The 10888-nt window shown below is 34.8% G+C and overlaps 1 protein-coding gene and 1 long non-coding RNA gene across 2 annotated transcripts in view; both read right to left on the bottom strand.

Moving 5' to 3' along the window:
• Nucleotides 1-200: 200 nt before the first annotated feature.
• On the bottom strand, nt 201-1665 carry LOC140147487 (uncharacterized). Its single transcript, XR_011858356.1, has 3 exons — nt 1623-1665; nt 549-662; nt 201-295 (listed from the first exon to the last, which is right to left on the bottom strand). It is a non-coding gene; the product is annotated as an uncharacterized lncRNA (long non-coding RNA).
• A 191-nt stretch (nt 1666-1856) lies between these two features.
• The window catches only part of LOC140155249 (uncharacterized), a 33348-nt gene continuing 24316 nt past the window's right edge, over nt 1857-10888 (bottom strand). Inside the window, exons 6-13 of the mRNA XM_072178008.1 lie at nt 10145-10420; nt 8766-8828; nt 7609-7770; nt 4028-4141; nt 3660-3773; nt 2590-2703; nt 2230-2343; nt 1857-1978 (exon numbers count right to left, since the gene is read on the bottom strand). Of these exons, the coding sequence (XP_072034109.1) occupies nt 1857-1978; nt 2230-2343; nt 2590-2703; nt 3660-3773; nt 4028-4141; nt 7609-7770; nt 8766-8828; nt 10145-10420 (1079 nt within the window). The remainder of the gene's footprint in view (nt 1979-2229; nt 2344-2589; nt 2704-3659; nt 3774-4027; nt 4142-7608; nt 7771-8765; nt 8829-10144; nt 10421-10888) is intronic.

Raw genomic sequence — 10888 nt, 5'->3', positions numbered from 1 at the left:
TATATATTTTGTATTAATTGTAATTTTGTAATATTTTGATGTCTTTTAATTAATGTAAAAATTGCTCAATTTGGCCTTAGGGCAACGATGCTTTTTTAATAAAATGAAATGAAATAAAAATATATTAAATCTGCTTTTCAGATATTGAAAACCTGCAACAAATACTTTACTTTTTACTTACTTATACCGCATGCGATTCCAGCGTATCCAGCAGCACAAGTACAGGTATAGGAACCTACTCCATCTGTACAACTACCTCCATTTTGACATGGGTTAGGGCTGCAATCATTGATATCTGAAAAAAATTATTATTGGACAAAAACAATTTTCAACATGTCAATATTGTGGTTTAAATTGTCTGATAAAAGTAGTGATTTGGGAAGGTTTTTGATATGTTTACGTGTAGCCAGCAGCATCTGTACAGGTAAAACATCTATTCGATGTGTTTTGCAAACTGGCGATGACGAAAAACAAAATGGCTTTACAAAATTTAATCTGCCTTTTCAGGTAGTGCAAACCTGCAACAAATACGTTAATTTTTTACTTACTTGTATCGCATGTGGTTCCAGTGTATCCAGCAGCACATATACAGGTATAGGAATCTACTCCATCTGTACAACTACCTCTATTTTGACATGGGTTAGGGCTGCAATCATTGATATCTGAAAACCAATTATTATTGGACAAGCACATTTATTAACATGTCAATATTGTGGTTTAAATTGTCTGGTACAAATACTGATTTGCGAATGTTTTTGATATGTCTACGTGTTGCCAGCAGCATATGTACAGGTAAAACATCTATTCGATTTGTTACGCAAACTGGCGATGACAGATATCAAATGGCTTTACATATTTTCTTTCTGCCTCTTCAGGAAATGCAAGAACATCCAGGTTTGCTAATAGTCCAGTGCCATATTTTATTAATTTATTGAATCGGTAGTTATCCTTTTGCACTTGCCATTTTTAGTGCTTTAAAAACAGTTTTGATGTATTACATGTATGCAGGTGTCATTATTATTTATTTATTATATTATATATTATATATATCTCTTTATTTGTATGTGTGAGTGGGAGCATGAAGGAATACCAGGTGTTTTGAAGCATGATTGAGCTCAGTGGCATGTGTGGTGTAGCTGTGGTGTGAATTAGGTATGTGTGTGTGAGTGTATTATGCAGGTGTGGGTGGCTGTGTTCTGTGGTGGTTGGGTGTTGTTTGTGTTCAGAGGTGAAGGGACCATGTGTGCTGGGCATGCTGTTGTGTGTCCATCTGCATGCATGGCAGTGTGTGCATTCATGCACCCTTCATCTATGTACCCTTTTTCCACCCACACCCGACTCACCGTCGCCTACATGCTGATGTTTTAATATGTGGCAATATCCATTTATGCTTTATATGTGCAATATTTTTCATCTTTTATCTTGCACTATTTGAATTTAGATTTGTTGTTTATATCTTTTGTATTAATTGTAATTTTGTAATATTTTGTGTCTTTTAATTAATGTAAAAATTGCTCAATTTGGCCTTAGGGCCACGATGCTTTTTTAATAAAATGAAAATATATTAAATCTGCTTTTTCAGATATTGAAAACCTGCAACAAATACTTTACTTTTTACTTACTTATACCGCATGCGATTCCAGCGTATCCAGCAGCACAAGTACAAGTACAGGTATAGGTAAATTTGTTGTTTATATATTTTGTATTAATTGTAATTTTGTAATATTTTGATGTCTTTTAATTAATGTAAAAATTGCTCAATTTGGCCTTAGGGCCACGATGCTTTTTTAATAAAATGAAAATATATTAAATCTGCTTTTTCAGATATTGAAAACCTGCAACAAATACTTTACTTTTTACTTACTTATACCGCATGCGATTCCAGCGTATCCAGCAGCACAAGTACAGGTATAGGAACCTACTCCATCTGTACAACTACCTCCATTTTGACATGGGTTAGGGCTGCAATCATTGATATCTGAAAAAATTATTATTGGATAAAAACATTTTTCAACATGTCAATATTGTGGTTTAAATTGTCTGATAAAAGTAGTGATTTGGGAAGGTTTTTGATATGTCTACGTGTAGCCATCAGCATCTGTACAGGTAAAACATCTATTCGATGTGTTATGCAAACTGGCGATGACGAAAAACAAAATGGCTTTACAAAATTCAATCTGCCTTTTCAGGTAGTGCAAACCTGCAACAAATACGTTAATTTTTACTTACTTGTATCGCATGTGGTTCCAGTGTATCCAGCAGCACATATACAGGTATAGGAATCTACTCCATCTGTACAACTACCTCTATTTTGACATGGGTTAGGGCTGCAATCATTGATATCTGAAAACCAATTATTATTGGACAAGCACATTTTTCAACATGTAAATATTTTGGTTTAAATTGTCTGGTACAAATACTGATTTGCGAATGTTTTTGATATGTCAGCAGCATATGTACAGGAAAAACATTTATTCGATTTGTTACACAAACTGGCGATGACAGATATCAAATGGCTTTACATATTTTCTTTCTGCCTTTTCAGGAAATGCAAACCTGCAACAAATACATACGTTACATTTTACTTACTTGTATCGCATGTGATTCCAGCGTATCCAGCAGCACATGTACAGGTATAGGAATCTACTCCATCTGTACAACTACCTCTATTTTGACATGGGTTAGGGCTGCAATCATTGATATCTGAAAACCAATTATTATTGGACAAGCACATTTATTAACATGTCAATATTGCGGTTTAAATTGTCTGGTACAAATACTGATTTGCGAATGTTTTTGATATGTCTACGTGTTGCCAGCAGCATATGTACAGGTAAAACATCTATTCGATTTGTTACGCAAACTGGCGATGACAGATATCAAATGGCTTTACATATTTTCTTTCTGCCTCTTCAGGAAATGCAAGAACATCCAGGTTTGCTAGTCCAGTGCCATATTTTATTAATTTATTGAATCGGTAGTTATCCTTTTGCACTTGCCATTTTTAGTGCTTTAAAAACAGTTTTGATGTATTACATGTATGCAGGTGTCATTATTATTTATATAATTTATATATGATCTCTTTATTTGTATGTGTGAGTTGGAGCATGAAATAGTACCAGGTGTTTTGAAGCATGATTGAGCTCAGTGGCATGTGTGGTGTAGCTGTGGTGTGAATTAGGTATGTGTGTGTGAGTGTATTATGCAGGTGTGGGTGGCTGTGTTCTGTGGTGGTTGGGTGTTGTTTGTGTTCAGAGGTGAAGGGACCATGTGTGCTGGGCATGCTGTTGTGTGTCCATCTGCATGCATGGCAGTGTGTGCATTCATGCACCCTTCATCTATGTACCCTTTTTCCACCCACACCCGACTCACACCTACATGCTGATGTTTTAATATGTGGCAATATCCATTTATGCTTTATATGTGCAATATTTTTCATCTTTTATCTTGCACTATTTGAATTTAAATTTAGTTGTTTATATATTTTGTATTAATTGTAATTTTGTAATATTTTGATGTCTTTTAATTAATGTAAAATTGCTCAATTTGGCCTTAGGGCCACGATGCTTTTTTAATAAAATGAAATGAAACGAAAATATATTAAATCTGCTTTTTTCAGATATTGAAAACCTGCAACAAATACTTTACTTTTTACTTACTTATACCGCATGCGATTCCAGCGTATCCAGCAGCACAAGTACAGGTATAGGAACCTGCTCCATCTGTACAACTACCTCCATTTTGACATGGGTTATGGCTGCAATCATTGATATCTGAAAAAAAATTATTATTGGACAAAAACATTTCTCAACATGTCAATATTGTGGTTTAAATTGTCTGATAAAAGTAGTGATTTGGGAAGGTTTTTGATATGTCTACGTGTAGCCAGCAGCATCTGTACAGGTAAAACATCTATTCGATGTGTTATGCAAACTGGCGATGACGAAAAACAAAATGGCTTTACAAAATTCAATCTGCCTTTTCAGGTAGTGCAAACCTGCAACAAATACGTTAATTTTTTACTTACTTGTATCGCATGTGGTTCCAGTGTATCCAGCAGCACATATACAGGTATAGGAATCTACTCCATCTGTACAACTACCTCTATTTTGACATGGGTTAGGGCTGCAATCATTGATATCTGAAAACCAATTATTATTGGACAAGCACATTTTTTAACATGTCAATATTGTGGTTTAATTTGTCTGGTACAAATACTGATTTGCGAATGTTTTTGATATGTCTACGTGTGTATATGGTCAATTCCAGCCAAAGCGGGCCAAAATTCTCTCTGGGGGCCATTTTGAAAATGTTTTCCTTTTCAATTCTAGACTTATCAAATGAGACGATCATGTCTAGTGAATCATCAGGTGGAAGTGCCATCGGATTGAAAAATAACTTTTCTTGCTAGACCAAATAAAGTGTTAAATGCGCATATGCATGTTACCCACGAATTCAAGCATTTTTCACCTGTTGCACGACATAAAATTTCACTTTCTTTAATATCTTTCAATATTTTATGTGTGACTCATATACACTAGAAATCGGTGAAGACTTTGAACGTAAAATAGAATTTTATTACATATATCTACAAAGAAATATTTTGGTTATTATAAATTTTAAGAAAGAACCAGGTGTACAGTTAAGATTGTGTCAATTCTTCGAACTCTTTCCAAAGTGGCTGTCATTTAACATTACTGTATTATTTCGAAAGAATAGAATAAATGCTTCATATAAATATAAAGTTATATTTTGTATCTTGTCGCAGGATGAGGATCTCGGATGGATTCGTGGGTAACAGCGTCTGAAAATAGCAATTCCTATTAATTTTTTTAAATAAAAATAAAAAATACTTTTCCGTATGTCAATAATTCAGGCTGCAATGGCACTAAAATGAATTTTAATCAAAATACAGACTACACGGAATATTTAGAATGGATCATTATGGCATTTTGGGTATAAAAATTGTGAGAATAATGAAGTTGCCAAATTCAAATAGACAGAGCAAACAGTTTTATATTATTATTTTAGTAAAATCATTCCATATTTTCATGCAGCAATATTCTATTAACTTGTGTTTGGCAGTTCCTATGAACTAAAAACACTATCAATACATTGTTAACTATAATTTAAGTAGGGATTCGTGGGTAACCAAAATGTTCGTGGGTAACACATATTTTGAAGGTATGTATTGGTAAGCGGCAAAATAGAAAATATTACAGAAGGTTGGAAACCACCATGCGGTTATTCCTCCATTGTGTTTCAATGATTCCCGTTTCTCTAACCAATTGCATTTACCCAAAAATGGTAATTTAGGATAATCAATCAAAACTTCATGATACAGCTTCAGTATACCTTCAAGAGGACGCTATTAAACAGGACTGTTTTGGAACTTATTTCGCATGTTTTCAAAATGTTAAAATGCATAAGAAACATATAATTTACGAGTAAATCCTTGGATTCGTGGGTAACGCCGAATTCGTGGGTAAAGCTATAAGTACTATAGTACCGTTTGGGGTTTGCGTTTCTTAGGTGTATAAACTGTAAGTACTGTCAAAATTATAGCATACCCATGGCTTGAATATGTGCTGATTTAAACTTAAAATAAACAATCTCCTTATTTTTCAAGGTTAGCATCTATTCGGGATTCATGGGTAACAAAAGTTTACACCGTCGTAGATTCTTTTTTAAAGCGGTGAACGTATTTTTACGATTTACAATTTTAAGCGCTTGTCAAACTAAATTCAGTGTCCAAAGTCATTAAATGTTAATTTAAGTTATGGCAATTATATTTGCTGGACTCGTGGGTAACAGTTGATACGTGGGTAACGTCACATTTGATTTTATGGAATTTTATGGGTAAAACGTAATTGCATAAAATGATCACTTGGACCTCAGAATTATAGAACGAAACTTCGTTTCATGATATAGTCATTCATGGCATATTCACTTAACATTTTTCAGAACGATCATTTTATTTTTGATACGCGGGTAACAAAATTATTAGCCAAATTGACTTAATGGCCTCTAGAGTCCACAAACTTTGGTGGAATTCAATCGTTTTACAAATGATGAGAGATCATGCAAACGTCTTTCTAACGGTAATAATTTCATTTTGATTGAAGGACATTCAATGACATAATGGTGCTTTATCTTTGAATTCGTGGGTAACGCCAATTCATTTAAGCTATCATAACTTGTCCCCTGGTATGACTTGCTAGTAAAGGTCTATATGCACAAAGAGAGCACATTGGACGTGACATGATATGCTCCATCAATAACGTGATTTCCTTTATTAATGACATTTTAAAGTGGAAAGTTAACATAGAGAGAATTTTGTCCCGCTTTCGCTGGAATTGACCATATACGGGTAAAACATCTATTCAAATATGGCTTTACATATATACTTTCTGCCTTTTCAGGAAATACAAACCTGCAACAAATATGCTATGTGAATGTTCCTTAAATTGTCATGGCCCATTCATGTGCTTTAAGATAATTTTTGTTTCATTTCATTTCATTTTTGTTTCATTTTATTTCTCTCGAGTCAATCAACTTAGTTAAAAATTACATACTCAATATTGTTCAAAGATATTGTTCTTTGAAATAAAATAAAAAATCATTATTGAGTTTTTTTGGTTTTTTTGTTCTCATTTATGCGACGTTCACATTACACTTAATTTATTTCAAGATTTTGAATTAAATAAAATACTGGAACTTAAATTATTTTGCAATTTGCTACGTTGCGTCTGAAACCATCAGATTTTATCAGGCAACTGATCAACTGAGGTGGTCATGTTACACTTTGAGACGGTTAGGGATCGTTTTGATGGCCCGGTCCCATGCAGGAGAAAGTTTCAAGGAAGCCATCTAGGAGAGAGTAGAGCAGCCGTCACTTAATTAGAAAGGGGGACTGAGACACAACTTATCTCACGCATGGGACCGGGCCATCAAGATGATCCCTAGCCGTCTCAAAGTGTCAAATGACCAGCTGTGTGTACGGACTCCGAGACTAGATGTAATTGGTATCACCCCCTAAACCAAACCTAATAACGATTTTATCATTCAAATAATCTCACATAATGAGAAATTATTGGCTAGAACACTTTACACAAACCCGTCCACATGACATCCCTCGACATAAATTAGACCTGGGCCTAGTTCTCCTATAAAGCTTAAGAGCCCAACCAGTTTGGCATCTTCTTCACCAACAACTCTGGCGAACCCACTGGAACCTGCTCATTTCGCTGCAAATTACATTCAGGAAAGCTAACATGTTTGCTCTCTGTATTATTTGGAGTGGCAAATCTCAGCAAAATCAGTGTTTGAATGCGGGTATACCTGTTATTGAAACGCCAACAATCGTTGATGTGCGAGTTGTCATGCAGAGCCTTACTAACATGATAAAGTGCGTTGATACTAGCATGTGACGCGCTCAGCAGGTTTGATACAAGATATATCATGTCAGTAAATTGGGGCTCTTATCCATAAAAACACGGGAAACTATTTGATGGTATGATAAATTAGAGTATAGGTGGCTTCTACCAACATTCTTTTACAAAAATTACATTAACAATAAATGTATTATTAAATTTGATAATTATATACCTTGCGTTGTTAATGCAAAGGTCAATGCTTCTGTTACTTCTTGTGTAGTTGATTCAGCTGCGCTGACCGCAGTGGTAGATTCGGGATGTGTTACCTCATCTCCTGTAGTTGATTCAACAGGATTGGCAGAAGTTGTAGATTCAGACTCCGTTACCTCGTCTCCTGTAGTTGATTCAACTATAACCCGTTTAAAACTTTTTTAAAACGCTTTGTGTTTGCCGGGTGCTAATGACAGTATCCTCTTTATCACCACTGGGCGGTAAAAACCATATATGTAATACCGAAGGTCAAACGAAATACCACTTATGTAAGAAGTGAGCACCAGGTACATAAACACCACATTTTCAAGTTTGGTAAAATTCCTTTGTGTATGTCAACTTGACGAAAATGTCTCGACAAACCTTCTGATACTTCCTCGTTAACCATGTTAACTGTAAACTACAAAAGTGTCTTTAAATGACCAAATAAAAACACCATTTTCTATGTAATTCTTGTTAATTGTGACCAGTTTGATGCTTCTTACACAAAAGTGATGAAATCGCCCCTAACATGTTTATGTAAATGGGCCCATTTATTGCATATGAGGTTTTGAATTTGACCTCTGAAATTACATACTATATTCTATTATATCTACCTCCAGTCAGTGGCACTAGCTTTGAAGTTTCGGCGTGTTCTACTTAGCTTAGCGTTACTTGGTGCATGTACATACTGTTACGCGCTTGATCAAAGTAGCACATACATGTATGTACAATACATGCATGAAACAACGTTAAGCCAACGCAGCACACGCTGAACTTCAAAGCTAGTGCCGCTGACTGGAGGTAGATATATAGACTATAAAAGATATTGCGTTAACATAGTGATTGCTGTGTAAAAGTGTCACATTGTCAATCAAGTGACATGACAGACGCAAAGCACAAGAGATAAAAAGAATGCTGATGTAAAACTCTTTAAAAAGACATTGGATTAGACTGAGTGCCAAATAGAAGCAATAGTTTTTATCATAGAAACTGGCACATAATTTTTTATTACATCCTAGTAAATGTTAAGCCTCATTTGAGTGTTCTTTAAGAAACAACGCACTGGCCTTTGATTGATTTGGTTAAGATGATATCATCAGCAAAGATGCATGTTCTATGCTACTCAAAAATACTTACTCTCAGGGAATGTAATATTGAATTCAGGAGGGCAACTTGTACAATTGCAGAGGTATAGACAACCTGCAAGCATAGCACATAAGGAGTATTATGCATTAAAATTGCATGGTTATAACTAGCACAGTATAACAAATTAGGTAAGCCACAGCTTATAATTTCAATCAATGTTCAATGTTCTGAAACGTGGATAATTCAGACCAAAAACAGAGTAACATATGAATTCATTGATGTGGTTAAGAACTTTAAGTTATAAATTTTCTCTCTTTGACAGTAAGACAGATTGTGTCTTAGGTTTCCCAATGGGTTTCATCGCCAATAAAACAAAAGGATTTCTTCTCCATTTCGAATGATGACAAATTGATATCTACCATTGTATTCTCTTCATGATTCGTACTTTCAGAATTGCGTAAAACGGGTAAAATGTACATTGATTGAAAGCCTCTACCGATTTCATTGATGTGGCGAATACGTTAAGAACTTTAAGTTATTAATTTTCAAATTTGGAATCCGGAAACTTATTCTATTGAAAAGGCTAGCACAATGCGCAGGAATTTTGGATCTTATTCTGACACAATGACTGTGTGCGAGCTGAGTCTCTCTCTCTAACAAGAAGACAGATCATTGTCTTAGGTTTCCCAAAGGGTTTCAACACCATTAAAACAAAAGGATTTCTTCCTCCCTGTTAGGCCCTACTAACTTAGGAGAGGCTCTTGTTTCTGCTTTAGGATGCTGACAAATTGAAATCTACCATTGTATACTCTTCATGATTCGTACTTTCGGTTTTGCGTAAAATGGGTAAAACGTACATTGATTGAAAGCCTCTACCGCTATTGTCGATTATTAACATTAAAAAGAATCCAATACTCTTATCATTAAAGCCTTTATAGCCCCTTTCATATTATATCATATCAAACAAATCGCAATATGAAAACTATATCAAATTTTAATTAAATTCGAACACATATCAACCATCAAAAATATATAGGCCAACGCCGTAAGTTCATGAAAATCCAGCATGATAATTAACATAATGTTAATGCAAAATGACACTAAATTATCACAACTTGATCGTCAAATTAAGATTTCGATGGGGTTGCCCTATACTGACAAAATATTCCAAACTTTTGCCCGTGTTTCTGTGATGCTGATTTGTGATCATAGGTCATCACTCGGTGTCTGAGATTTTGGCTAAAATGTTACAAAAATGGCGAATGTGTAACTGGTCTATATACTACAATCTGATACTTAACGTTTGAAAATTTATCATGAAATTCAGTACCAATTCAGCCTCAGTTCCAATCAAACAAATTACTTTCTTGAATTTTGTGGCTGTGTATGTAATAGTTGACATTTCCCCTGTTGTAAAATCATCACCTTACCTGGAGTGGTAGATTCAGGTTGTGTTACATTTTCAGTTGTTGATTCAGCAAGACTGGTAGGTGTGATAGATTCTTGATGTGTGGCTTCTTCTTCGGTTATTGATTCAGTTGTTCTGAGCGGTGTGGAAGCTTCTGGTTGGGTTACCTTTGTTCCTCCTCCTGTGGATTTAGTTAGACTGAGTGGAGTAGTAGTAGAAATTAGCTGGGCTCCTTTATCTTCTGTTGTTGATATTGTTTGGGTAGTTGCTTGAGATGTAGATCCCCGCAGTGTAGCACCTGTGAAAGTATTAAAAAGTATAAAAAAGTATAATAACATCTTCGTAAGGAGGTTGGTGATCAGTTACTGTTCTTACAAAAATAAAAGTGTTCATAGAATTCTTCCATTCTTTTCAGAATTTGATCTTGGTCTGTGATTTATCGGTCATAATAGTGTACAGCTGGGAATCCCTAATTTGCGAGAGTTCTCTAATGATCTTTTAGTGATTTCATGTTGGTATCATATTACTGAATAAAGGAGACCCGATCCTTATAAAGCGTGTACTCAAATGAGGAAAACCACGGTTTATTTAACCATCTTTATCATATCCTCGGAACACAGTGTCATGGTGTTATGAAGTCATCTTAATTTGTGTGTATACTCAAATTTAAAAGGTGTCATTCTTTACGTTTGTAATTTTTCAAGAAATGTAGCTTCAATTCAGCCTCAGTTCTAATCAAACAAATCACTTTCTTATATTTTGTGGT

This window comes from Amphiura filiformis, chromosome 1, assembly GCF_039555335.1.
Source record: "Amphiura filiformis chromosome 1, Afil_fr2py, whole genome shotgun sequence".
NCBI lineage: Eukaryota > Metazoa > Echinodermata > Ophiuroidea > Amphilepidida > Amphiuridae > Amphiura > Amphiura filiformis.
The sequence above is the reverse complement of the archived record's forward strand: the minus strand, read 5'-3'. Positions and strand labels throughout refer to the sequence as shown.